This window comes from Haemorhous mexicanus, chromosome 21, assembly GCF_027477595.1.
Source record: "Haemorhous mexicanus isolate bHaeMex1 chromosome 21, bHaeMex1.pri, whole genome shotgun sequence".
NCBI lineage: Eukaryota > Metazoa > Chordata > Aves > Passeriformes > Fringillidae > Haemorhous > Haemorhous mexicanus.
In genome coordinates, this window is record NC_082361.1 from 8,881,325 (window position 1) to 8,907,858 (window position 26,534).

At 56.2% G+C, this 26,534-nt stretch overlaps 2 protein-coding genes across 2 annotated transcripts in view; both read right to left on the minus strand.

Annotated features, from left to right (window-relative positions):
- Positions 1 to 102: 102 nt before the first annotated feature.
- On the minus strand, positions 103 to 5,172 carry SLC31A2 (solute carrier family 31 member 2). Its single transcript, XM_059865528.1, has 4 exons — positions 5,013 to 5,172; positions 2,446 to 2,512; positions 1,380 to 1,548; positions 103 to 828 (listed from the first exon to the last, which is right to left on the minus strand). The coding sequence occupies exons 1-4, from the start codon at positions 5,016 to 5,018 to the stop codon at positions 660 to 662; spliced, it is 411 nt and encodes a 136-aa protein (XP_059721511.1). The 5' UTR covers positions 5,019 to 5,172; the 3' UTR covers positions 103 to 659.
- Positions 5,173 to 6,316: 1,144 nt separating this feature from the next.
- The window catches only part of LOC132337080 (collagen alpha-1(I) chain-like), an 87,499-nt gene continuing 67,281 nt past the window's right edge, over positions 6,317 to 26,534 (minus strand). Inside the window, exons 30-69 of the mRNA XM_059865219.1 lie at positions 26,478 to 26,522; positions 25,891 to 25,944; positions 25,465 to 25,509; positions 24,837 to 24,890; positions 24,016 to 24,069; positions 23,772 to 23,825; positions 23,535 to 23,588; positions 23,187 to 23,240; positions 22,619 to 22,663; positions 21,888 to 21,932; positions 20,922 to 21,029; positions 20,608 to 20,661; positions 20,374 to 20,427; positions 20,158 to 20,211; positions 19,411 to 19,518; positions 19,015 to 19,068; positions 18,658 to 18,765; positions 18,307 to 18,360; positions 18,017 to 18,070; positions 17,743 to 17,796; positions 17,287 to 17,340; positions 16,169 to 16,276; positions 15,993 to 16,046; positions 15,803 to 15,856; positions 15,459 to 15,512; positions 15,036 to 15,089; positions 14,800 to 14,853; positions 14,528 to 14,581; positions 13,827 to 13,880; positions 12,837 to 12,890; positions 12,708 to 12,761; positions 12,490 to 12,543; positions 12,363 to 12,380; positions 12,162 to 12,215; positions 11,929 to 11,991; positions 11,139 to 11,304; positions 10,802 to 10,908; positions 8,860 to 8,940; positions 7,811 to 7,999; positions 6,317 to 6,692 (exon numbers count right to left, since the gene is read on the minus strand). Of these exons, the coding sequence (XP_059721202.1) occupies positions 6,543 to 6,692; positions 7,811 to 7,999; positions 8,860 to 8,940; positions 10,802 to 10,908; positions 11,139 to 11,304; positions 11,929 to 11,991; positions 12,162 to 12,215; positions 12,363 to 12,380; positions 12,490 to 12,543; positions 12,708 to 12,761; positions 12,837 to 12,890; positions 13,827 to 13,880; positions 14,528 to 14,581; positions 14,800 to 14,853; positions 15,036 to 15,089; positions 15,459 to 15,512; positions 15,803 to 15,856; positions 15,993 to 16,046; positions 16,169 to 16,276; positions 17,287 to 17,340; positions 17,743 to 17,796; positions 18,017 to 18,070; positions 18,307 to 18,360; positions 18,658 to 18,765; positions 19,015 to 19,068; positions 19,411 to 19,518; positions 20,158 to 20,211; positions 20,374 to 20,427; positions 20,608 to 20,661; positions 20,922 to 21,029; positions 21,888 to 21,932; positions 22,619 to 22,663; positions 23,187 to 23,240; positions 23,535 to 23,588; positions 23,772 to 23,825; positions 24,016 to 24,069; positions 24,837 to 24,890; positions 25,465 to 25,509; positions 25,891 to 25,944; positions 26,478 to 26,522 (2,736 nt within the window). The 3' untranslated portion in view covers positions 6,317 to 6,542. The remainder of the gene's footprint in view (positions 6,693 to 7,810; positions 8,000 to 8,859; positions 8,941 to 10,801; positions 10,909 to 11,138; positions 11,305 to 11,928; positions 11,992 to 12,161; positions 12,216 to 12,362; positions 12,381 to 12,489; positions 12,544 to 12,707; positions 12,762 to 12,836; positions 12,891 to 13,826; positions 13,881 to 14,527; positions 14,582 to 14,799; positions 14,854 to 15,035; positions 15,090 to 15,458; positions 15,513 to 15,802; positions 15,857 to 15,992; positions 16,047 to 16,168; positions 16,277 to 17,286; positions 17,341 to 17,742; positions 17,797 to 18,016; positions 18,071 to 18,306; positions 18,361 to 18,657; positions 18,766 to 19,014; positions 19,069 to 19,410; positions 19,519 to 20,157; positions 20,212 to 20,373; positions 20,428 to 20,607; positions 20,662 to 20,921; positions 21,030 to 21,887; positions 21,933 to 22,618; positions 22,664 to 23,186; positions 23,241 to 23,534; positions 23,589 to 23,771; positions 23,826 to 24,015; positions 24,070 to 24,836; positions 24,891 to 25,464; positions 25,510 to 25,890; positions 25,945 to 26,477; positions 26,523 to 26,534) is intronic.

Below are 26,534 nucleotides of genomic sequence, written 5' to 3' on the forward strand. Positions count from 1 at the left end.
TGCTGAAGCACCTCCCTGGGCAAGGCTGGGGATCCCCAGTCCCACTGTGACCCAGGAGTGTCATATCCTGAGCTCACCCAGCAGTGACACAAATCAGGAATAGAGTTGAGATGATTTTATTCAAAGGGGTGTCCTGAGGAAGCAGCAAGAGGCACCTGGAGCAGCATTTCCCCCCTGGCACAGCCACACCAGTGGGTGCTCAGGGGCTGCTCCAGCCCCATCCCTGAAGCACAGGAGCGGGGTGGGGGTGGCAGGACGGCCCAGTGTCCCCAAAGGCACTGTGTGAAGAGGGGCTTGGTGCAGGGCAGCTCTGGGCAGGAGGGCAGGGGTCCCTGTCCCCAGCAAGTCACCGGATCGTTCCCGTTCCAGCCAGGATGAACCTCCTCAAAAAGCAGGGAGGGGAGGAAATGCCAGCACCCTCCCCGCTGTCACCACCCGGACAAAGGTCCCTGAGAGCCGGGGGACAGCCACCAGCCAAGGCCAGTGCTGGCCGTGGGACTCCCTGTTCCCAGAGCAGGGCCAGCCTTGAGGGGCCCCAGCAAGTCCTTGGGGTTCTGCGTCCCACAGAGCATGGGGACAGAGACAGACCCAGAAGAAGTGACAGCAGCTATTCCAAAGGAGCAGGAGGTGGGACACGTGTGCCACCACCCCAGGGGGCTCTAGCCCCGGCCCAGCAGGGGGTACACCATGAAGTAGCCCAGGGTGGAGCCCACAATGGCCCCCAGGAAGATCCAGGCGTTGTAGGACATGACCGCCAGCATCACCATATAGCCCAGCACCACCTGCAGCACGTGGAACAGAGTCTGGCCCACGTGGAACCAGAACCACCTGGGGAAGGAGAGGGGAAAATGCCATTAATGAGGGGCTGGGACAGCTGGAATCATCTCCCACTGGGAGCCTGGAGAGGCCAGAGGGGGTTTGGGCAGCTGGGAGAGGGCTGGGGGCTACAAACAGCAGCTCAGGGGGAAATCCTGCTCCAAAATCAACAGGGCTGGCAGTAAGAGCAGCCTCAGGAATCATCTGGGATTAAATACAAGAGGAAAAACCCAAGGCTTGGCTCCAAAGAAGGGAACTGCCAGGGCCTTGTGGGGACTGAGCTGCTGCTTGTGCCCATCCCCAAACCAGCAAGACCCTCCTGCACCCTGCTGCACAATAGCTCCCAGGAGGGGAACAGGAGCCTCTAGCCACCAACCTGGACACCTCCCAGAGGATCTGGAGGGGCTGGGCTGCCCCTGGAGCCCCCTCCCCAGGCTGTACACACCCCCCCCTCCCTGGCAGTCTGCAGCTCCTCCTCACAGCCCTTCTCCCCTCTGTGCTGGCCATGGGCCCACAGAGCCATCCCTGACCTGCCAGGCGGGTGCCAGGGGTCCCTGTGGTACCTGCCCTGCGTGGGGTCGCTGTCCCCCTCCTGGGGCTCGGTCAGGGCCTCGTGGCTGAGGCTGCGGGGCAGGGCCAGCAGCGCCCGCCGCAGCAGCACGGCCTTGCCCATCTTCACGGCCTCATAGAGCACAGAGAGCAGCAGGATCACCAGCACCGACAGCACCATCCCTGCAGGAGAGACACCCCGACACTGCCATGCACGGGGAGAGCCTCTGGGGCTGACAGGGCCACAGCAGGGCATGGCACAGGGGATTTGGGAATATCCACGGGGGGATGTGAGGGGCTCCTGGCACTGGGGCTGGGCAGCAGGGTTGTTAAATGTCAGGAAATGGTGTATAGCTTTTTAACTCGCAGAATTAGGTTGGAAAAGCTGTGACCTCACCCAATAGCACCTTGTCACCCAGACCATGGCACTGAGTGTCCCATCCAATCCTTTAAACACCTCCAGGGACAGTGACTCCACCACCTCCCTGGGCAGCCCCTTCCAATGAAGAAAGTTTTCCTAATGTCCAGCCTAAACTACTCCCGGCTCAGCTTAAGGCTGTGCCCTCTTGTCCTTGAGAGCTGCTGTGAAACAAATGCACAGCTTTGCATCGACTCCACAACAAACACAGGAGTTAAAATATGATGTTGGGAGAATAAACAAAACCAGACAGAAGAGTGTGAAAGTGGGAAGCTGAGCCATTCCTGCATGATCTGGGGGGTTGGCAGGCTGAGGGGGGCTTCACACAGCTCCCTGCCCACTGCTCTTGGTCTGGGAGGATCAGCCCCTGGCTGGGGAATGCCCAGGGCACAGCACAGCTCAGCAGGGAGGGGCAGGTCCTGCCAAAAACTGCTCCAGGAGGCCACACAGCTCTGCAGTGAGGGGATGGAGGGAGGGATGGACAGGGATTGAGGGATCAGGATGGATGGTTTGAGGGACAGGGATGGAGAGATGGATGGAAGGATGGTTGGACAGGAATGGAAGGGTGGAGAGATGGATGGACAGGGATGGATGGATGGATGGATGGATGGATGGATGGATGGATGGATGGATGGATGGATGTCCCAGTGCTGGCAGCCTACCTGTGGGGCTGTGAACATTCCAGAAGTCGAAGAGCAGCACTGCTGTATCCGAGAAGTAGAAGGTCATCTGGAAAAGAGGCCAGGGAAGGGCAGTGCAGGAGCCCCTCGGGGTGCCCACACTGCCAGCAGTCCCTGCAGCCCCCACCCTGGCATGCTCATCTGGGGATTCACCAAATGGTGCAAGTTTCTCCCCAGTTCTGAAACGGGAAGAGGAACTTGCACAGACAATCACAAGTCATGCTGACTGGGCTGAACTCTCCCCGTGAGCTCCAGCAGGACAATTTCCACCCCCAGCAGCAGCTCCTGAGTGTGTCTGGGCTGTGACAAAAAGCCAATTTACCCCTGTGACAAAGAGAGATGAATCCAGGACTTCATCCACATGGAATTGAGGAGGGAAGGTCCCTGGGGACAGGTGGAGGCTGAGGGGAAGCTGGTGGGCAGAGCCTCTGCTCCCCTCTGCCTCCCAGGGCAGAGAAACTTCCTGCACTGCCGGGACACCCAAAAACTCAACCACCAAGGCACCCAGAGCCACAAGTGTGACCACCCAACAATGGGGACCAAGTCCAGGGTGCCTCCCTGGCAGAGGAGCATCAATCCCAACACTGCCAGGACCTGCAAAGGCACCACCCCTGCTCCTTCACCCTGCTGAAACAGGAGGAGCAGGAATTGCTCTTGTGTAACATCAGCTGCAGAGCCCATAGCCAGCTGCTCAAAAGGTGGAATTTTGCTGGGTTTTTCATGCTCCCTTTTATGAACCTCCCTAGGAGGTGTTTGTGGAGCTCACAGCAGCTCCTCTCCTGCACAGATCCATGTTTGGCTGCTCTTTCCTGCCTTTTCCAACACCAGCAGAGGTGACTGACAGGAGCAGGACCAGCCTCAGCCAGAAATACCATCCAACACGCCGTGGGTGTTCAGGCCACAGCCCGGCTCCAATTACAGCCCTCGGCCCTCCTTATCCACAGCACATTAGCACATGTAATTGGCTCACCCTTTTAAGCCTCCTTTGGCCACAGATTAATGATAATTAGCCTTTAAATGAAGCTATTTCTCCTTCACAGGCTTCACCCACAGGTGGTGGAAGGAGCAGGTGAGTGTTTTAGGGATGGGGGACAGAAGTGATGGGCAGAATCAGGTCATGAACTTCGGAAAAGCCACCTAATATAGTGAAATCCAAACATTGGCCCAGCATGCCAAGGCCTCCACTAAACCCTGTCCCCAAGTGCCACCTCTCTGTGTTTTTTGAACAATTCCAGGCATGGTGATTCCATCCCTTCCCCGGGCAGCCTGTTCCAGAGATCCAGAAGATCCCTTTGCTGCCCCAGCCTGAGGTGGAGCCACATGTTTTTGGGTGCCCAGCATGGGTGTGACACCAAAATAATGCTCCTTGGGCCAACAGCGATGCCACAGAGGGATTTCTTGGTGGGTGAAGGTTAAGAGGGCAAAATCCTAAAAATCCCTGCATTCTTCCCACTGCTGCCAGGGAGATGTCCCAGGCTGAGGAAGGGGATCCTGCCCTCCCCCACCTGCCCTGCAGCAGGGATTGGATTGAGCAGGCTCCCAGGTGAGGCTGTGCCCAGCTCCTCCCCCGCAGGAATTCACACCAGGAACAAAAACTTGTTGGGAAACCTGTGCTCAACGTGTATTTAGGGCTGGATCTGCTGCACTTTTGGGGTTATTCCAGCAAAACCAGTGGTGCCTGCACAGAGCAGGGCCAGGCTGCATCCCAGCCTGCTGCTCCAGCCCAACTGGGATGTCTGATCCCACACTTTGGGATAAAGCCACTCTGGATAGTCCCAGCTGCAGCCCCACATTGGGGACACACTGTCCCCAAACTGGGATCTTTCTTGGGACTGTGTCACCCTTGAGGCCTTGCTGCTTCAGGGGGTTGGGAGACCTAAACATCAAACAAAACCATGGAATGGTTTGGCTTGGAAGGGATCCTAAAGTTCATTTTGTCCCAGCTCCTGCCCTGGGCAGGGACACCTTCCACCATCCCAGGCTGCTCCAAGCCCTGTGCAACCTGAACCTGGACACTTTCAGGGAGATTTAAGGAGTTCTGGGGGTATTCATGGGATTCCAGGGGGGGATCCACGGGGTTCCAGGGATATTTAAGGGGTTGCAAAGTAGATTCTCAGAGCTCCAAAGGGGGTTTAAGGGGATCCAGAGAAATTCATGGGGTTCCAGGTGGGGATTCATGTGGTCCCAGGGGAGGAACACAGGTTTCCAGGAATATTTCAGGGGTTCCAAGGGGGAATCAAGGGATTCCAGGGTGGAATCATAGGGTTCCACGGGGATTCACGGGGTTCCAGGCAGATTTAAGAGGTTCCAGAGTGGAATCACGGGGTTAGAGAGGGGATTTAAGGGGATCCAAGGGGATTCACAGGGTTCCAGGGGGGATTTCCGGGGTTTCAGGCGGATTTAAGGGGTTCCGGGGTGGAATCAGAGGAGTCCCGGGTGGAACCATGGGGCTCCCGAGAAGATTTAAGGGGTTCCAGAGTGGACTCACGGGGTTCCAGGGGTATTTCCGGGGTTCCCGGAAGGTCTCCCGGTCCCGTCCCGGGGCTCACCTGCATGGTGGCGGTGGAAGCGGGCGCGGGGCCTGGCCCGTCCCCCCCGGTGCTGTCGCGGCGCTGTCACCCCGATGTCGCGGCGCTGTCGCGGCCCGTCAGGCGCATGTCGCGGCGCTGTGGCTCCGCGCGGGGCTCCCCGGGAGCTGTAGTGCGGGGCGGGCCCGGGCCCGTCCCCTCCTCCCCGCGGCCCTGCCGCGCTCAGCGCCCCGCGGGCGGCCCGGCCCGGCCCCTGCGCACAGCGCGGCTTCGCTTTGCCTTCGCCCCCGGCTCCATCCCGGCCCCGGAGCTGAGCTAAAGACCCCAGGGGGTTTTCTGCTGGTCACCCCCGGCACCCTGAAAATGCTGGTAGATTTTTGGGGGTGTTCAGCCTGGAGAGGAGGAGGCTCCAGGGAGAGCGCAGAGCCCCTGCCAGGGCCTGAAGGGGCTCCAGGAGAGCTGGAGAGGGACTGGGGACAAGGGATGGAGGGACAGGACACAGGGAATGGCTCCCACTGCCAGAGGGCAGGGATGGATGGGAGATTGGGAATTAGGAATTGTTCCCTGGCAGGGTGGGCAGGCCCTGGCACAGGGTGCCCAGAGCAGCTGGGGCTGCCCCTGGATCCCTGGCAGTGCCCAAGGCCAGGCTGGACAGGGCTTGGAGCTGCATGGGACAGCAGGAGGGGTCCCTGGATGGTCTCTGAGTTCTATTCCAACCCAAACCATTTAGGATTCTGTGATTTTATTTTCCCTACAGACAGGCAGGACAAAGGGGAACTTTCCTCCCAGCTGTGACTAGAAGCACACAGATGTTTGCTCCATGCTGGGACATTCCAACCATCCCCATTATACCTGGGAACAGGGAGTGCTGAACTGGCCCTGCCTCAGTTTCCCCAAGTGCCAGCACGTGCAGATGCCTACAAAGGTACCCAGTGCTACAGTGCCTGGCTCTACACCACTAAAATCCCACTCAGCGAAGGGCTCAAACCGAGTGACTGACTCAAAACTGAGGCAGGATTTGGGGGGGATTAATGTTTTCACCCCTTTGCAGTACTTGGTGCCTTGCTGGGAGGGAAGTACTGGAGCAGCAGCACGCTGGGCTCTCCCAGGCTCACCAGGGCCACTTCCCAGCCCAGTCCTGGGCAATGAATGCTCCAGCCATTTGTGCCCTTGACCCTGGCAAAGAAAAGCTCCTTTCCTTCCCCTTTTCCCAAGCTGGCACTGTTTTGTTCCTTGGGGTTTTTTTTCTTTTACAGACAGTTCCCAGTGATTATAATTACACAAACCTCCCCCAAGCAGTCATTAAATCAGCACCTTCTCATATATAATATATACATATATAATATATATATAATTTATAGAGAAATGACTTCTGTAAACAATATTCCTCTACTCCAGGAGGAAGTGGAGTCCGGGGCATAACACAGCTCCAAACACAGCACTCTGTGGAGCAGCTGGGAGCCCTGTGGCACCTCCAGCTCCACTGGTCCCCACTGGCATGGCTCTTGGGTGGGGACAGAACTGGCTGGCTCGGTTTGGGTGGCATCACTTTCAGCTGAAGCAAACTGGTCCGACTGTGAAACCAAACTGGTGCGAGGCGTCGCCGTTGTGGAACACGGCCAGGTCCCGCAGGGGCAGCAGCCACAGCTCCTCCGTGCTGAACTGGAAGATGGTGTCGGTGATGGAGGACTCGTTGTCCAGCTGAAATGACCACCAGGGACAGCTGAGTGGCACCAAACCCCTCAGCTGAGGGCCTGGAGCTCCCTTGGCTGCTCCTTGTTGCAGCCAGTCTCCATCCCCAGCCCCTCCTGGCTTTTCCTCCCCCTTTCCACATCCCCAGACCGGGAAGCCCCTGGGGCCGGGGCAGTGGATGTTCTCCATCCCCACCCCGCCGTGTGCAGCCCCATCCCCCCGGTCCATCCCAAACTGCAGGGCTTCAAACACTCTCCAAAGGGCTCTCCAAACACCAGGAGCCTTTCGCAGGTGTGATATATGTTATAAAATAATTCATGCTAAAGGAAATGAAAACCACAGCGTTTTGTGTACAAAGCCAGTGAGGGGCAACAAGCAGTAATAGGCTACGTGATAAAAATGGAGATTCAGGCATCATCAGATGACTGTCTCCAGGGATGGATATTTCAAGGGATTTTTTCCATCTGACAAGGCCCCAGCAGAAGGCATTTGATAGGCATCATCAGAAGTTTATCCCACAAAGTTTTCTCCTGACAGGATTCCAGCAATTATCCATTGGTTCTGGGAAGCACGGCAGCAAGAAAGAAAAACTACAATAATATGATAAAATATGCTAAAGAAGAGCCCCTTCCAGAGCCCAAAGGACTCTGTATAAAACAGACCCTTTAGAAATGACATTTGAATGAGACCCACAGGGACTTTGGTGCAATAGAGGCCAAATCCTGAGTCTCCCTGATCACCTGGTTCAGAGTCCAAATTGCTTGTAGCTTTTTCCAAATTGATGCATTGATAATTTAATAAATTATTAAATTTAAGAAATATTAAATATATATAATAAACTATATAAAATATAAAATTATGTTATGCATATTATATGAATATATATTATATAATATAAATAGTATATTATATGAATATGTGTTATATAAATTACATATATATTTATATATAAATAAAATTATTTTTATATGAAGTATATAAATAATTAAAACTTTAAAATAATTAAAATTTTAAAATTAAAAATAATAGAAATATAAATTATTTAATTTACGAAATCAATCCTTAATTATTAAATTGGAGCATTGACTGATAACACAGGCAGAAGGGCTGCGCGGGGCCAGGCTCACCAGGCAGCCCCGCAGGCTGGCGGTGTAGCTGTGGTCCCGGGAGTCGGCCAGGAAGCGGATTTCCTTGCGGGGCTGGGGCCGGCGGCGCTGCGGGGCCGCTGTGCAGGAGTACGAGACCTTCTGGGCGGCGCGGTGGCTGTGCAGGCGCAGGAAGCGCAGCTGCACCGGGCTGGCCCCCGCGTATTCCAGCTGCAGGGAAATCCGGTGTGGAAAATGCCTATTTTATCGTGGGCTTTTCGCAGAGGTTAAAATGAATGTGGTATGTGTTATGTTAGAAAGTTAGGCTGTGTTAATTTTCTTAAGTAGCGTGTTAAATATAGTTTTAGGTTATGGCAAAAGGTTAAAATAGAAACTGTGCTATGTAAGATACTTGCTTTAAAGAAAGGACTTGCACTGAGATAGCAGCCACAGCACACCTCAGTCTTTCAGAGAAAGAGAATTTATTACTCTCTTATCAGAAGAAATGAACTTCTTCCTGCCTCACTCATCCCTGAAAACACCGTTAGGATTCAGAGGATGAAGCTGACACTGGGCAGACAGAATCCTGCGTTGGAATGGAATTTATGCATCATGTATGAGGTGTATGAATATGCAACAGGCTGTTGCTTTTAAGGGTTAATCCTCTGTTAAAGTGGGTCCTTTTTCGGGCTTATGTCGCCCAGAAAAGGTACCCAGATGTCAGTAACTCTTTTTTTTTAATTGTCTCATATTGTCCTAATCCAAATTGTCCAAATTCTTATTACTCTAATTATATTACTATTTTAATAACCATTTCATTACTGTTAAACTTTTAAAATTTTAAAAACAAGTGTCTGGCATTTTTCACATCCAGCATGTGGGGGCTGCTTCGGGGGGGGCTGTGCTCCCCCCAGGCTAAACCCTGGCAGGGTCCAGCTGCCTGTCCAGCACTGGAGCTCCTCACAGAAGGAGTGTCACATCCCTCTGTGCACAGCCAGGGGACGTGGGTGCTGTCCCAGCACTGCAGGGTGGCACTTGGAGACCCCCGACCCAGCTCTGTGTCCCCTTGGCTGTTCCAGCCGGGCACTCACCAGGAAGCCCCCGGGCAGGGTGCTGAACCACTGAAAGGTGTTCTCAGAGCTGTAGGTGCTCAGCCAAGCCTTGATGGGGACCTGAGGGGAATGGGGACAATTGTCACGCTGTCCCAGCAGAGGATAGTGGCACTGACAGGACAAGGAGCCAGCACAGAGCTCCTGTGCGTCCGTGCAGCCTGGCACACACCATGGCCAGGATCCTCACTCCCTGCCAGGGCAGAGGGCACCACAGCAAGGGATGGTCACCACAGTGAGGGACTGTCACCACAGCGAGGGACTGTCACCACAGCGAGGGACGGTCACCACAGCAAGGGACTGTCACCCCAGCGAGGGACTGTCACCCCAGCGAGGGATGGTCACCACAGCGAGGGATTGGTCACCACAGCGAGGGACTGTCACCACAGCGAGGGACTGTCACCACAGCGAGGGACTGTCACCACAGCGAGGGATTGGTCACCACAGCGAGGGACTGTCACCACAGCGAGGGACTGTCACCACAGCGAGGGACTGTCACCACAGCGAGGGATTGGTCACCACAGCGAGGGACTGTCACCACAGCGAGGGATTGGTCACCACAGCGAGGGATTGGTCACTACAGCGAGGGACTGTCACCACAGCGAGGGATTGGTCACCACAGCGAGGGATGGTCACCACAGCGAGGGACTGGTCACCACAGCGAGGGATTGGTCACCACAGTGAGGGACTGTCACCACAGCGAGGGACTGTCACCACAGCGAGGGATTGGTCACCACAGTGAGGGACTGTCACCACAGCGAGGGACTGTCACCACAGCGAGGGATGGTCACCACAGCGAGGGACTGTCACCCCAGCGAGGGATTGGTCACCACAGCGAGGGATTGGTCACCACAGCGAGGGACTGTCACCACAGCGAGGGACTGTCACCACAGCGAGGGATTGGTCACGACAGCGAGGGACTGTCACCACAGCGAGGGATGGTCACCACAGTGAGGGACTGGTCACCACAGTGAGGGACTGTCACCACAGCGAGGGATTGGTCACCACAGCGAGGGATTGGTCACCACAGCGAGGGACTGGTCACCACAGCGAGGGACTGTCACCACAGCGAGGGATTGGTCACCACAGCGAGGGACTGTCACCACAGCGAGGGACGGTCACCACAGCGAGGGACGGTCACCACAGCGAGGGACTGTCACCAGAGCAAGGGATTGGTCACCACAGTGAGGGACTGTCACCACAGCGAGGGATTGGTCACCACAGCGAGGGACGGTCACCACAGCAAGGGATTGGTCACCACAGTGAGGGACTGGTCACCACAGCGAGGGATTGGTCACCACAGCGAGGGACTGTCACCACAGCGAGGGACTGTCACCACAGCGAGGGACGGTCACCACAGCGAGGGATTGGTCACTACAGTGAGGGACTGTCACCACAGCGAGGGACTGTCACCACAGCGAGGGATTGGTCACCACAGCGAGGGACTGGTCACTACAGCGAGGGACTGTCACCACAGCGAGGGACGGTCACCACAGCGAGGGATTGGTCACCACAGTGAGGGACTGTCACCCCAGCGAGGGACTGTCACCCCAGCGAGGGACTGTCACCCCAGCGAGGGATTGGTCACTACAGTGAGGGACTGTCACCACAGTAAGGGATTGGTCACTACAGTGAGGGACTGTCACCACAGTAAGGGACTGGTCACTACAGCGAGGGATGGTCACCACAGTGAGGGACTGGTCACCACAGCGAGGGACTGTCACCACAGTGTGGGATTGGACACCACAGCAAGGGACTGTCACCACAGCAAGGGACGGTCACCACAGCAAGGGACGGTCACCACAGCTGTCACCACAGCAAGGGATTGGTCACCCTGACCCTTTCCTGCCCCACCAGCCCTTGTCCCCACCCACGCTGAGGGGTCCCTCGGGGCTGAAGCTGCCCCATAAAAGCCACCCCGTACCTGGTTGTGCACAGGGGCGATGCAGGTCTCCCCCCCAGCTGTGAAGTTGCAGAAGGCCCTCAGCGCATCCTGGGGGCTGCCCTGGTTGGGGTCGATGTAGTATTGCCCTGGAGGGAGGAGAGGACAGCCCTGGCACCCGGGTTTGGCACAGGGAGGGTGCCACACAGTGCCATCCCACCCCAGCTGGTGGCCTGGCTGCCAGCCTGTTTCTCCAGGGATGCCCACAAAGCCCATCTGACCTCGTTCCCCAAAATTTCTTTATTTGAAAGAGCTGCCTGTCCCTTCCCAGGCTCTGGAGACCAGGCCAGGCCCAGGGGGCCCCCCATGCCCCTGGTACCGTCGGGCAGGCCGGGGTGAGCCAGCAGCAGCTCCTTGCAGGTGGTGGCCGGGTTGGTTTTGGTGCCGTCGGGATGCTCCACGAGGGCTTGGAGCTCCCGGCTCAGGGTGTCCAGCAGAGCCCACACCAGGCTGTAGTTCAGGTGGTTGGAGGAATAAATGAGGTGCTGGAAGAAAAAGGAGGGGATATCACCAAGCTGACCACAGATCCCCCCACCAGGAGCATCATCAGATGTTGAGGAGGGGGATGGCACGTGCAGGGGACAAGGACAAGCATGGGGGGAGAGGGAGTAGCTGGATCTTCTTGGTCCTGGTGCACAGGGGACCTCGGAAGGAGCAGGACATGGGGACCTGGCAGCCCCTTCCTGTCACAGACATATTTCCTGAAAAATCTTTTCATTAAGATCTTTTCTCCTGAGAAGCTGAGAAGCCTCAGAGGGAAAAAACAACAATAATTATCTGTTGCTTTGGAATGCAACAGGTGCATCTTTGCTTGGTTTTATGTGGTTGTTTTTAATTAATAACTACTTACAGTCTAGCTGTCTCAGACTCTCTGATCAGCCACAAGATTTTATTATTATTTTATTCTTTTCCTTTGCTAGCTTTCTGATTAAATCTTTTTTCTATTTTTTTGGTGTAGTTTTAATATAGCATTTTCTTTTAATATAATATATATCATAAAATAATAAATCATCCTTTTAAAACATAAAGCCAAGATTCTCATCTCTTCCCTCGTGCTAAGACCCCAGCAAACACCACCACACCTTCCCTCCTGGGCAAGGGTCACTCACCTGCAGCTCCTCCTGGGACAGCATCACTGCAGGCCCGCTGGGACCAGGGGGGCCAGCCAGACCCTGGGGGACAATGACAATGCTGCTGGCACTGGGCTCAGCAGCTCCTCCACCAGTGCCAGCAGCTGGACATCCCCATGGAACGGCAGCATGGCATGGTAGGGCCTCAGTGCCACCTTTAGGGAGTGAGTGACCCAGATTTTGGGCTGAGGGGCGTTTGTGGCTCTGCTCACCGGCATTCCTGGCGTGCCCCTGGGGCCTGGCAGGCCCGGGAAGCCTCTCAGCCCCTGCCAAAGGAGGAGGTGCAGAAGGGAAGGAGAGCAAGGGGGGAGATGCTGCTGTGCTGAGCTGCACCCCCAGGGCCCCTGCACCCCTGGGTGGGAAGGAGGGGAGGGATCCCACTGATCCCCCTCCAGCTGCTCCCCACGACTTACTTTGGGTCCAGACAAGCCCTGGAAGGAAAGGACAGGACCAGGATGAGAGGGAGGCAGGGGGGATCAAAGCTGCATCCCTGGGGAGTGAGGAGTGAACCCCAAACCTGTGGGAGGGGGAAGGACTCACCGGTGTCCCGGGAATTCCAGGGTGTCCCTGTGGGCCAGGGGGGCCAGTGTCACCCTGCAAGGACAGCAGAGAGCTCAGGGCACTGCACAGGACATCCCCCAGCCCTGCATCCTTCTACAACCCAGCCCCGTCCCCAGCTGGATTTTATATGGAAAAATAAGAAATTCACCCCAAATACTCATTTCAGTCCCTGACATCCCTCTCCACCCTGCCCTTACCTGCCTTCCCTTGGGTCCTGGCCTCCCAGGGACACCATGGGGTCCTGGCTTTCCCTGGAAACATGGCAGGATGTCACACAGGGTGACAATGGACCAGGGGGAAGGAAAAGAGCAAACCCTGTCACACACCTTGAAGCCATCGTCCCCTTGCTGGCCCAGGTCACCCTTGCTGCCCTTCTCGCCCTAGGAAAGAGTCAGGGAGAGCTGTGGTGGCAAAGGGAAGGACAGAACCCCCAGGACACCAGTGTGGGTGGGGAAATTCCCAGTTATGGCTGGCTGCAAAACTTCTGGAGCAAAAACCCCCAAACACCAGAGAATTGTTCCAGAGAATTCACTGCACCCACATTGCTGGGGACAGAGGCAGCAGCAGGGATGACAGGATCATCCCAGACTAAAACATCTCTCAGGAAAACCCTGGAAGTTGCCAGGAAGCACTTGGAGAGAATAAAGAAGATTCTTGGTGTGCTGAAACCAGAACAGAGGAAAAATCCCAGCACAGCCTCCCTGCCTGCTCTCCCAGGAGCTGCTCACTGAGCTGACAATGAATTTAAAGTTTTATTGATTCCTGAAGTTTCATTTTCCTGAAGGCTCTGAGCAGCTTCCCATTGCCAGGGACTGGGATGGGATCGGATCCATGGGATGGGATGGGGTGGGATCCATGGGGTGGGATGGGATGGGATTGATGGGATGGGATGGGATCAATGGGATGCAATAGGATGGGATGGGATCAGTGGGATGGGATGAGATAGGACTGGATGGGATCAATGGGATGGGATCTATGGGGTGGAATGTGCTCGGTTTCCCCAGCCAAGAATCCATCAGGAATGGCACAAGGGAGGTTCAGCTCATGGTACATCAGCATCAATGCTGAGAGCAGGGATTAAAAGGCTTCACACTGCTGCTTGCAATTCCAGGAGGATGGAAAAGCTGCAAAAGGCCTGGATTTGGGAGAAAATCTAAAGGTTCCATCTCCCAGCACCCAGGGACGTGGTGGCCAACCCCAGAGAAAGATGGTGCAGCCATCAGGGCTCCAAAAGAGGGCAATAAGGGATGGCATTCAGCAAACTAAATGCCACCCTGTGCCCAGCATCCCTGCTGTGCCTGGCACGTGTCCCCTACCTTGTGTCCTTTTGGTCCAGGGTCTCCTTTGATGCCCTTCAGCCCCGGGATGCCCTAAGAGAGAAACAGGGAACTGCCTCACCCTGGGCTGAGCTGCTCCTGTCAGCCCCTGGCAAGGAGGGCCCTCCCCACACCTGAGGATCTGGAGGATTTCAGGCAGTTTTAGAAGCTTTGAGACATTTCCTCATTGTTTCTTTGATTTTTGCCTTCAGGAGGACCCCTCAGCAAAGCCCATTGAAAATGCACTGGAGGTGCCTTGGCTGGCTGAGAAGATCCAACTTTTTGTTTTTGGTGAAGTTGCCAAAGTTGGGCTTTTTTCTTTTTTTTTTTTTTTTTTTTTTTTTTTTTTTTTAAGCAGAGGAAAAGCAATTTCTAGTAATTAAAATAAATATTTGAGTCCTTTTTGCTGGCTGCAGTTTGTCCCTCCAGGACAGCTCTCTGGAAGGGGGCACAGTCCCACCAGTGCTCAGCACTGCCTGGCATCAGACACATACCTAAAAGAAGGATTTGGCTTCTAGAGCCACATTTTGGGAATGATGTGATTTGTCTGACTGCACACATCCTCCTGGGATGTTAATTTGGGAGGAGAAGACAGGAGGAGATGGATGAACCATTTAAAAACTTCCCTCATTTTAAACAGGTCACACAGTGGGGTCAAACAGGGAGCAGCCAGCACCCCAAACCCCCACACTGGTACTCACGTAGGGTCCCTGGGGGCCCTGGGGTCCTGGAAGTCCTTTGTCACCTGGGTAGCCCTGAAATGCAAAGAGAGAAGCCCTGGCTGTGCCCAGGGTGATGCTCCAGGGCAGGGAGAGCAGCCCATGGGGGCTGTGGGTGTGGGTGTTGGGCTGGGAGGCTCTGGGGGGCAGAGCCCTCAGTTTTGATGGTTTATTCTTTTCTAAGCCGGGGCTCAGGCAGGTGGGAGCACCCCCAAACTTCCAGGGGGGCAAGACAGCCTGACAAAGCCACCTACCTTGTGTCCCCAGGGACCCCGTGGGGGCTGCTGGCCCATCTTGCCTCGCTTGCCCTGGGGACCACAGGTGAAAGACTCACAGGTAGTTCCAAACTGATCCAGCCACCCCTCGTCCCTCCAGGATCCCCTCTCCAGGGATTCTGAGCCCCCAGAAAACTGGAACCACGCTGCAGAGCCTGCATGGGCTCCAAGGAGCAGCTCCCTGCCACCCTCGTGGGGACAGCAGTGCCATTTACCCGTCTGCCAGCTTCTCCTGGGACCCCTTTGTCCCCTTCCTGCCCTGCATCGCCCTGGGGGAAGAGGAGAGGGGGGTTTTGGGTCTCCAACAGCTCAGCCACATCCCAGGAGAGGGCAAGAGGATGGGGACAGAGCCCAGCAGGCACTGGGGGATTCTGGAGATGGGCACCAAGAGCTGGGGAGGCCCCTGTGCCCCCCAGGGCCACCTGATCCAGGCTGGAGGCAGGATCTGCCAGCCCCTCACCCCAGAACCAGCCCAAGAGCATCCTGTGTTTGCCAGGGGGGAAAAACAGATCCTCCTGGGCAATTCCCAGTTTGCTCTCCATGGTCCCCAATGGACTGACCAGCTCAGGCTTGCCCACCCCATGCCCACTGGGCAGTGCCCCTCAGGTGCCATCCCCAGGGGAGGAATTTGGAGGTACCTTTTCTCCTTTGCGGCCCTTCCGTCCTTTAGGACCAGCTTGTCCAGGAGACCCCTAAAATCCCAAAGGAGAAGGAAAGCCCTCTGTGAGGATGCTGTGCCAGGGATGCCCCTCCTGGCTTCCCTCCCTGCCTTGCCCCAGTGTGCTCAGGAGGATGCTCTAAGCTGGAATCTTCCCTTTGGGATTTTCCCTCTCTCTGGAGCAGGCTGGGCTGAAGGGGGCTGTGGGAGGGTTCAGCAGGAGCAGGAGATGGTGCCTGCATTGGACTTTCACACCTCCAGGAGATGCCAGCATCCCCCAGCCCCTTTCAGGGAGGACCACCACAGCTCCATCCCACTCCTCACCATTTGTCCCGGTTTTCCTGGCTCTCCTGGCTCCCCTTTTGCACCCACCAGGCCCTAAGAAAGAAAACAGAATTCAAGGCAAGTCCAAAGCTTTGGGTTATTCAGATATTTGGGTTATTCTGTGAGGGACACAGCTCTGGGAGGCTGGAAAAGCTGGGGCAGGGAATGGGGCAGAGAGGAGCTCGCTCACCTCAGTGCCACTCAGCCCGGTGGCTCCAGCTTCACCCGGTGGCCCGAGAGTCCCCTGAGTTCATTTGGGGACAAAACATGAGGCTGGCACCAGGGGAAGGCAGGAGGGCACAGCTGGGGCTGTTGTCCCCAGGGAGAGCTGTGCCAGGGATGTCCCCCATGGAGCAGAGGCGTTACCTGCCGGCCTGGCTGTCCCTTGGTGCCCACCACTCCTCTGGCTCCCTCGTGCCCGGTGTAGCCCCGGAGCCCAGGGGCACCTGCCAGGCCCCGAGCCCCCTGCGAGCCCTGCAGGGCACAGAGAGGGGGACACTGCTCACCCCTGTCCTCAGCAGGGCCTGAGCAGCCACCCCTTGAGGGACTTCAGGTGCACTGAGCTTTGCAAATCCACCTGGAGTTTATTCCACAGCAAATCCCCCTGCAGTTTATTCCACAGCAAACCCCCCTGGAGTTTATTCCACAGCAAACCCCCCTGGAGTTTATCCCACAGCACATCCCCCTGCAGTTTATTCCACAGCAAACCCCCCTGGAGTTTATTCCACAGCACATCCCCCTGCAGTTTATTCCACAGCACATCTCCCTGGAGTTTATTCCACATCAAATCCCCCTAGAGTTTATTCCACAGCAAACCCACCCGGGGTTTATTCCAGAGCCTGACCTCTCCCTGCAAACCACCCAAGCTAAAGGCTTGGAGCAACCTGTGGAAGGTGTCCCTGCCCATGGCAGGGGACGGAATCCAAAGAGCTTTGAGGTCCCTTCCAACCCAATTCTGGGATTCTGGGATTCCATAAGGGCATGTCTTGCCTGGGCAGAGTGGCACTGCAAGGTGGGAAAACTGGGATGCAGGTGGGATTGATCCTGCAGCTGAGCTTGGGGCATCCATAACACATCTGGGGCTCTCTGCCGTGCCCAGAATGCCCATCCTGGGGCACCTCATGTGTTCCAGGCACTGGGCAGCTCCCAGAGCCACAGGGACACCTATGGATCTGCTCCAAGGAGGGGAAATCCAGAGCCCTGGAGTTGCCTGAGGCAGATTGCAGCAGCCCAGGGTTACCCAGGCTGTTGCCCAGGTGTAACAGCCCTGGCACTTTGGCACGGCTTTTAACAGCTCTATTAAAATTCCTTCTGGGAGCTTTTGCTGTGGGAAATCCAAGGAAGCAGTGACTCAGTCCCAGAGCTGGGAGCCATGGCCAGGCTGGCAGAGCTCACTTTGCAGCCACCCCCAGGGTGAGACACATCCCAAAATGCCACCAAACCTCTTTCCCAAGGGAATTTTTGGGAGGAGAACTGGTACTCACCACTGGGCCGGGCTTGCCACCATCTCCCTTCTCTCCATCATCTCCAGCCTGTCCCTGGGGGTACATGGACATTCAGAAAAAGCCCCTCAGCACCGTGTCCTTCACCTCTGAGGGGACTTTGAGCATTCTGTCCCACATCCCATGCTCAGCTGGCCAAGACAGCACTGGGAGCCTCGTGGGAGTGACCAGGATTCAGCAGCAGGAACTTGTTTTCCATGAGGCCCTACTGGGTGCTGGAAAGGGTCTGATTTTGGGGGTTTAGGTACTGGGGGTTTGGGGTTTTAGGGTTTTGAGAGTCAGTGCTGAGGTATGAGGTGTTAAACCCCCTCCCCATTTCTGAGCCCCCCAACCTGGCCAGTGAAGGGGCAATAAATCCTTTGGGTTGTACTGGAAATAGGGAAGAGCTGGGGGGGCCTTTGGCAATTCCCAGCTCTGCAACATTCCAGGAATCAGTACCTCGAATCCTGCAGCCCCAGCAGGTCCATCCACACCTCGTGGCCCTGGATCTCCCTGGGAAAGGAGGGGAAACAGCTCTGTCCATGGAAAACCCTTCCCTGCCTTGCTGGCTCTGGATCTCAGGGGTGTCCCATCGCAGGTCCCCTTGTCACCAGCCTGCCCAGGACACCCATGCAGCCAGTGCCAGCACATTCCCACCGGGAAAGCTTGGGAAGAGGCCAGAAAAGGGAGTTTCACCCAGAGATGAAGGGTTGGAGCCATCATGTCTCTGTACCTTCTCTCCCTCGGGACCGTCGAGCCCAGGAGGACCTCGGAGTCCTGTCCCGCCCTGTTCAGGGCACAAGCAGAGGAGCCCGGGTCACCCAGCCCTGCCAGTGCTCCCAGTCACACAGATGTCCCCTCCCAGTCACACAAATGTCCCCTGGCAGGTCGGGGACAGAGGCAGGGCCCTCCCAGTGCTCCCAGTCACACACATGTCCCCTGCCAGTGCTCCCAGTCACACAAACGTCCCCTCACCAGGTGTGGCACAGGTTGGAAGGGGACAGGGGACATGATCTGACTTACAAACCATCCTCTGGCTCCAGCAGGTCCTGCAGCTCCGGTGACACCGCCCTGGCCCTGGCACACAGAGGGACACTGTTCCCAGCCTGGCAGGGCTGGAGTGTGCCTGGGGGCAGCATTGCCCCAAGTGCCCCACAAACCCAAACCATCCTTTTGTGCCAGCAACACCCAATTTTGGTGTCATGCCTGTGAGCCATGAAACTCCCTAATTATGGAGATTTGACAGTTCCTAGGGTTTTCTGCAGCTCCCAGAGCCCAAGGTTTCCCACCAGGGGTGGGTGCCCTCCTTGGCAGCCCTCAGCCAGCCTTTGGGGACACTGGAGGGTGAGGTAGCCCAGCCCCAGCTGTACTTGCCAGCAAACCTTCTCGGCCCTTCTCTCCCTTCTGGCCTTTGCCTCCAGTTTCACCTGTGGCAGCTCCTGGACCCGGAATTCCAGGAGGGCCCCTGGGGCCAGCATTGCCCTGCTCAGGGATGGAGACAAGTGTCACCCAAAGAGGGAAAAGGAGCAGCAGTAAATGAGCTTCTGCATGGAGGTGAGCTCTGTCACCCTTGGGCCAGGTGCCACAGAGAGCCTGGCACCCTGGGCTGCTCCTCAGCCATGAAGACACCCCTGTCCTGCTCTGTCCCCACCACGGAGCAGCAGAGGTTGAGCAGGCCAGGGGTGTTCCTGAGGTGCTGGAAAGAGGAACAGGGTTAGAGACATCCCTCACCTTCCGTCCCCGCAGTCCTGGCTCACCCGGCTCCCCAGTGTCACCAGTGTCACCCTGCCCGGGGGGAAATGCCCACATCAGACACAGCAGCTGCTCCCCAGCCCCACCCCAGGGCAGGTTAAAAGCTGGGGTTTGATTTCCATGGGCTTTTCCACCCTCCCCTGGCCGGGATTTTGATGCTGGGTAAGGCACAGCCTCACCTCCTGTGCCGGGAGATCACCCCAGCTGTGACCCCACTACCCCAAAAGTGAGGGGGGACAAAATGCTGAGCACACCTTACCCAGCACCCCAAAACATCAACCCCCAGGCTCTGTGGGGAAGAGCCATGGCATGGGCAGGGTCCAGAGGCAGCACCTTTCCCATTCCCATGCCCTGTGGGGACAATCCCACACGTACCTCCTTGCCTTGCTTCCCAGGCCGTCCTGGTGGCCCCTCTGTCCCCTCGTCCCCTGGCTCCCCAGGGCTCCCTCTGATGCCTGGAGCTCCACGGGTTCCTGCCTCTCCCTGGACAGGATGAAGATGACCAGGATGATTCCTGGCTGCCTTTTCCAGCTGAGCCTGGCTCTGCCCACCATCATTTCCCATACTGGAATGTCACAGACATATTTTCTGAAAAATCCTTTTGCCAGGGTCTTTTCTCCTGAGAAGAAGTGGGAAGCTTCAGCTTCTCCATGTTTTGCTGCTTTGGAATGTGATTTGGAGAATTGTTTACCCAGCATGTGAAATTGTTTTCACTTGATGACCAATGACAGCCAGCTGTGTCGAGGCTGTGAGCAGTCACAAGATTTTATTATCATTCCATTCCCTTCCTTGCAAGCCTTCTGATGTCTCTTTCTCTTTCTTTACTATAGTTTTAGTACAGCATTTTTAATATAACATATATCATAAAATAATAAATCAGCCTTCTGAAACACAGAGTCAAGATTTTCATCTCTTCCCTCATCCTGGGACCCACAAACATCACCATTGGGAAAAACCCAGTTTTCTTATAGGACCACCCTGCCATGCCCAGCAACATCAATCCCCAGGCATGAGGATGCTGGGGAGGGGTTTCAAACACCTGCCATGGATTCAGGTGCCTGTGTGACCCTGCAGGAGAGGGCTGAGCCCAGCACCACCCCCAGCACCACCCCCAGCACCCACCTGCTCGCCCTTGGGCCCCAGCTGACCCTCTGCTCCCACCGGTCCTGGTGCTCCCTGTGGAGGAAAGAAAAGCCCAGCCCTAGCCCAGCTCACAGCTTTAACCTTCTGGCTTGTTTGAGGATCAGCAGCCTGCTCCCATCCTCGGAGCAGGGAACTGGGGAGGGGGAGGCTGGAGCAGCCCCACCAGGGTGGGGACACAGGTGCCAGCTGCTGTACCTGCTCCCCATCCAGCCCGCGGACTCCGGCTGCCCCGGGATCTCCCACCTCACCCTGCAGAGGACACAAAGGCAGGACAGGCAGCCGTGGTGCTTCTCTGTCTCTCCCCAAGATGTACATCCCCATCCCACAGTGATGGGGCCAAGCTGGGAGCAGTGCCCAGGGAGGTCAGTGGGGCGAGCCTGAGGCTCTGGGCAGCTCCCAGGGAAACCAAGTCCTCTCCTTTGTGCTCACCTTCTCTCCTCTCATCCCTGCAGGTCCTTCACGTCCATTTGGACCTTCCTGGCCCTGAGAACAAACACCCCACATCAGCAGAGGGGCTTGGCCCGAGCTCAGGAGCCTCTGCAGCTCCCGAGGTGGGGCTGGGATGTTCTGACACACCACAGGAAGGGAATCCATGCTCCAGCTCCTCAAGCCCCCTGCAACATTTCCCCTTTCCTTCCCTTCCTGCAGGTGCTCCAGGGAGCTCCCCAAAGGTGCAGCTGCAGGGAAACCCCCAATCCCTGTCCCCCTGAGAGGCTCAGAGCAGGGCTCCCAGCAGCACTCACCGGGTAGCCAGGCAGGCCAGCAGCCCCAGCTGCTCCAGGAGCGCCCCTTTCTCCACCTGCACCAGGCTTCCCGGGCATGCCATCCAGCCCTCTTGTGCCAGGAACACCCTGCAAGGCCAGAAAGCCCCTCAGGCCCCCCAGAACAGCTCTGGGAGGGCTAAGCCAGGGAAAGCCCCGTGGCTGATGCAGTTGGGTCACCTCGGGGTCCAAAGGTGCCACCTGCCCCATCCCTGCAGGTGTAGGACACTGCTGCCCCACACCCCACTTGTCACCACCCACACACACAGAATTTGGGGTGTTCCCTGCCCCACAACCACCCCGGGAATGAAAATGCCCTGGAGTGGGAACCAATGTCTGCTGAGTTATATATATATATATATTTTTTTTTTTTTTCTCTAGGGTCAGGGTTAAATGTGTGAAACAGTATTTCCTGTTTGGATTCAGATGTTTATTGGTTCTTATCTATATTATAGTCTCACAAGCTGTGAGTTCTATAGTACTTCACTCTAACAAATTAAAAATGGAATTGTATTTCTCTTTCTACGAGGTTTTTTAAGGATAAACTGTCTAATTAAGAAATCACACCTAAATTATTTTTACTTTTAACCTAATAACAAACCACCTGTGGCCTGCAATGCGGACTTTTTTATCTAATTACACAATACTACTTAAACCTATGAAGAAGGTGAAAAAGAAGGCCCAGCCTCTGCCCTAAAACCTCCATCTTGCTATATTAAAGTTTTTCACCCTGTGATATCACAGACTTCTGTTCAAACTCCACACCCACAGTCCCAGTTCTGTCATTCCATTTTGGAAGCTTCTCCACGGCCTCAGGTCAATGCAGTGTTCTCCTGGGGGTCAGTGTCTGCCAGCACAGAAATCTGAAATTCTCAGTGACCAGGGTTCCAACAGCTGCCCACCCTGTGGGACATCCCCCCAGCCCAGCAAGGTGAGCTCTGCACTTACAGGCAGCCCTGGGAGCCCTCGAGGACCTGGGTCACCTGTTCTGCCCTGGGGAAAGAAGGATGCTCAGCAGTGTGTCCATGGAACTGGGACCAGGGAACTGGGATCAGGGGGAGGCTTTGCTCAGAGAAATCCCCTTGTCTTGGGACTGTGGCATTCCCATTCTCTGAAAAATCCCTTCACCCAGGGTTCTTCTCCTGGGAAGCTGAGAGGCCTCAGAGAACAGGAAAACAATTCTGATCTCATTTGCTTCTCCTGTGCTGTGCTCATGTGGAATGTATTTGGAGATTGTTCACCCACAGGTGATTGTTCCATTGCATTCTGCTGGGAGTTGTTTTCACTCTTTGGCCAATCAGGGCCAAGCTGTGTCAGGGCTCTGGAGAGAGTCAGGAGTTTTCATTATTATCTTTTTAGCCTTCTGTCAGTATCCTTTCTGTATTCTTTAGTATAGTTTAGTATAGTATTCTTTAAGACAATATAGTACTATAAAGTAATAAATTAGCCTTCTGAGAACATGGGATCGTTCCTCCCTGCCACTGGGTCCCTGCAAATACAACATGGGACCATCTGAGTGGTGTCTGTGCTGCATCAGGACAGAGCCCAGCCAGCAGAGAGTGGGACCAGGGCCCTGCCTGCCCCCAGCAAGGGCTGTGGGATGGATCCGTGCTGCAGGTCACACACCCATGCAGAGGGACTGGAGCAGCCAGGGATGCAGGGAGCAAGGAGAGCCCTACCTGGGAGCCTGGAGCACCACGAGGACCAGGAGGACCTGGCAGGGCCTGGGGGACAAGAGCACCATGGGTGACACAGCCTTAGCTGAGCCCCCTGCCAACTTAACTGCAAGACTGGCAGAAGCTCCCTATTGTAGCAGCCAAAGTAGCTGCTGATAAAGTCCAGGGTAAGGAAGCAAAAAGGGCCTTTGCATAATAGCCCCAGATGTTTAATCCAGCTGCATGGTGAGATGGTCAGGGTCCAAAGCCAGCACTCAGAGGGGAGCCCAGGTCTTTGTGTCCCAGAGGCAGGGGCTGATCAGTGGCATGGGGGCAGTGCAAGGATGGGGGCCAGTGGGGGAATAGGGAGCGAGTGGCTGAGGGACATGGGAACAAGGGGAAGGGGCCAATGGGGTTGAGCAGCTTTTGAGGGAAGCTTCTTGTGTCTCCCTAACCCAGGGAATGCCTCTCAGGGTCTCCATACCTTATGGCAAAGCTTTCCTATTTTCCCCATTCCCAGCCCAGCACAGAGAACTTGCCTGGGGCTTTCCAGGGGCTGGAGCTGCCCAGAAGAGCAGCAAACAGTGCTTACCTTTGCACCAGCTTTTCCTGGAAATCCTGGTGGACCTTGAGCTCCCCTTTCTCCCTGTTAGGGGGCAATAAATATTTCCTTTCCTCTGTATGTTTTAATGCAAAAAATTATTTAAAAAGCACAACAAAACAAATGAAAACCAGCTCTTAGAACAATCCAGAGGTGTTCAGGCAGAGGAGGTGCTGGAATGCCAATGGTTCACCTGCTGTGGGAGGCAGATCCAGCTGTTCTCCTCCCACCATGGCTGCTGGACACTGTGGACACCTCCAAACCCATCCACTGGCTTCAAAACTCATCCCAAAAATGCTTCCAATGCTCTCAGTGCTGGAGGGGGTGTCCCATCCCTACCTTGTCTCCCCTGTGTCCCAACCTCCCGCGGTCTCCAGCAGGTCCTGGATAGCCCTGGGAAGAGCTCGGGGTTAGGAGGCAGCTGGGGCTGCCTGGTGTCTCTGTATTTTTGGGAGAAGGTGGCTGAGGGAAAGGAAGGAGCCCTGGCAGCGTGGTGAGTGCCCAGCTGGAGAATGCTGCAGCCTCCTCCCAGTCCGGCCCCCGCCGTGTCCCCTCCGTGGCTGCTCCATCACTTACATAGGTGCCCACAGGTCCTTGTGGCCCCTCCAAGCCAGGCTTCCCAGGCAGCCCCTGGCAGGCAAAACAAGAGAATCAGCAAACCCCCCCCTCCTGGCATGCAGTCAGGCCCCTCCCGTCCCCAGTGATCCCACAGGATCCCCTGGGCTGAGTCCATGGGATCCCCCCAGGGCAGCTCAGAGCCTCTGGGGGCTGTGCAGCACCATCACTGCCCCAAGCAGCCCCCCCAAACCCCAGTTCTCACCTTTGGGCCCAAGCAACCTGGGTCTCCATCAGGTCCAGGCTTTCCTGGAGAGCCCTTTGGGATTATTTGGGGAGGAGGTGTCAGTCAAAGGCTGAGAGAAGATGAGCCCCCACTGCTGCCCCTGAGCTCTTGGGGCAAACAGGGTCACAGGGGGCAAACTCGGCCACTGTGGCTGGTCCTGGTGGCTCCTGCAGGCTGGCCCCCATGGCTGGCAGGACTGTCACTGGGGCAGGTGACAATCCTTGCTCTCAACATCACCACCAAGCCCAGCTGAGTGCAAGCTCTCAGGGAGGAGCTGCTCCAGCTGCAGGAGCTGTTCCAGGTCTCCATCCCAGGTCACTGAGCTGGGAAGGACCCACCAGGATCCCCCAGCCCAGCCCCTGGCCCTGCCCAGCCCCCCACCAGCCCCACCCTGGGCATCCCTGGCAGCGCTGGCCAAAGGCTCCTGGAGCTCTGGCAGCCTCGGGGCCGTGCCCATTCCCTGGGGAGCCTGGGCAGTGCCAGCACCCTCCCCCTGAACCCGTGCCACCCTCTGCCACTGGGATCTCCTCCCCATGGACACCCTGCCAGGCTCAGGGAGGCTGCACAGTTCCTGGAGCAGGCTGATTCCTTGGGGGAATGACGCTGCTCTTCCCTAGCCCCAGTTATTTCCACCACTGAGGCTTTTTAATGTCTTTTATCAAGCAGCTAACATCAGCTCCTAGAGATGCCCTGATTCCCAAGGAAAGTCCCACATTCCCCACCAGCAGCACCAGCCCCACTGACATCCCACCTAGAAAAACACACAGTTCATGCAGAGGAACAGGTTTTTTTTTCCTTACTATGGATCCAGGAGTTCCAGCATGCCCACGGCTCCCTGGCAAACCAGCAAATCCCTGGAGGGAAGGGCAGCAGAGGAGCCATGGAGGGAAGGCAGGGGAGGAGGATGGAGAGACTCAGCCCCGGGTTTGAGCCTCACCCAAAGCACAGGGGAAGGGCCCAGCCTGGTCAAGGCAGCACTGGGGCTTTTCCTTAAAACCCAGCTCCTGGATTCCTCATGGAATCACCACGGCTGCGTGTGGACAGACACAACACCCACTCGTGCCCCCAGACACTTTGTATGGTGCTGGCAGCACTCAGGTGTGTCTCTGACCCAGTTTTCATCCTCTTTTTTGAGGGAAGTGCCAGATTTTTATTTCTTAATTATTTTTTCCATTTCAGAGCAAAGACAAATATATGAAATCCTGCAAAAGGGAAAACCTGCTGCGAGCCCTGGTCTTGCTGCTGGATCTGTTCAGGCTAGCCGTGCCAGGGGTGGGAAATCCCACTGCCCTGTTCCCAGTCCTTCCCCCCTCTGCAAGATTCCCAGAGGAGCACCCTCCAGCTGCCCATGGACATGCTTTGGAGGCACATTCCCAAAGGGATAAAGCTCAGCAGAGGGATGGAAAACCAGAAATCAGCTCTACTCACCAGGGGTCCCCTCCTGCCTGGGCTGCCCACAATCCCTGGGTGGCCCTGCAGGAGAAGGATGAGGATGAGGATGGGGAAGCAGAACAGCATCTCCCAGTCCCCATCATGGCAAAGTCCATGGTATCAGGTCTTGTCCCACACAGCCATGGGATGGAAGGTTGGGAAGTGGCCCCATTGATGGTATCAGGTCTTGTCCCACATGGCCACAAGGATGGGAGGTTGGGAAGTGGCCCCATTGATGGTATCAGGTCTTGTTCCACATGGCCATGGGATGGGAGGTTGGGAAGTGACCCCACTGATGGAATCAAGGTCTTGTCCCACATGGCCATGGGATGGGAGATTGGGGGGTGTCCCCGTGGGCTCAGCTGCCCCGTCCACACATGCCAGCACCCTGTCCCCAGGCAAGTACAGATGTAGGATGGGAACCTGTGTACCAGGCTTTCCTTCTGCTCCCTCCGCTCCCGGCGCGCCCCGCGAGCCCTGCAAGGAGAGATTTGGCTCAGGGTGGCCCCACAAGGGCTCCTGCAGCCCCAGAGCCTCCCCTCAGGGTGACAGTGGGGGACATCAGCAGTGGCAGCTGTGGATTCCTCGGTGCACAGCTCGTCCCACACAGTTCCAGCAGCTCCTCCCTGCTCCAGCCCACCTCGGGATGGGAAATAACATCCATGTGGGAGGGAAGCTGTTCCCACCAGGAACACCTCAGCTGGGTTTTCCCTCCTCCTGCCCCAGCTATTTATTCCTGGCTCCTTCACCAGCCTCAGCTCTGAATAACAGAGCTTCCTTACAAAGTTCTTTCCTGGAATTTTCTGAGCTCAGCATTCCGGAGGAAGTCGTGGTGTTGAGCAGGTGGTTTGTCAAAATGCAACGTGCCACAGCCTGAGCTGCTCATCCCCAACTTTTCCTGCTCAAATTCCTGGCCCTCTGGTCTGGCCACATCCCAGGATGCTGCTCCCATGTCCCAGAGCCAGCAGCTCCCCATGGCAGCACAGGGATGTGGGATATCCTCTACTTACAGGCAGTCCAGGCACTCCAACCAGCCCACGCTGCCCCACACGGCCCTGCAAAACACC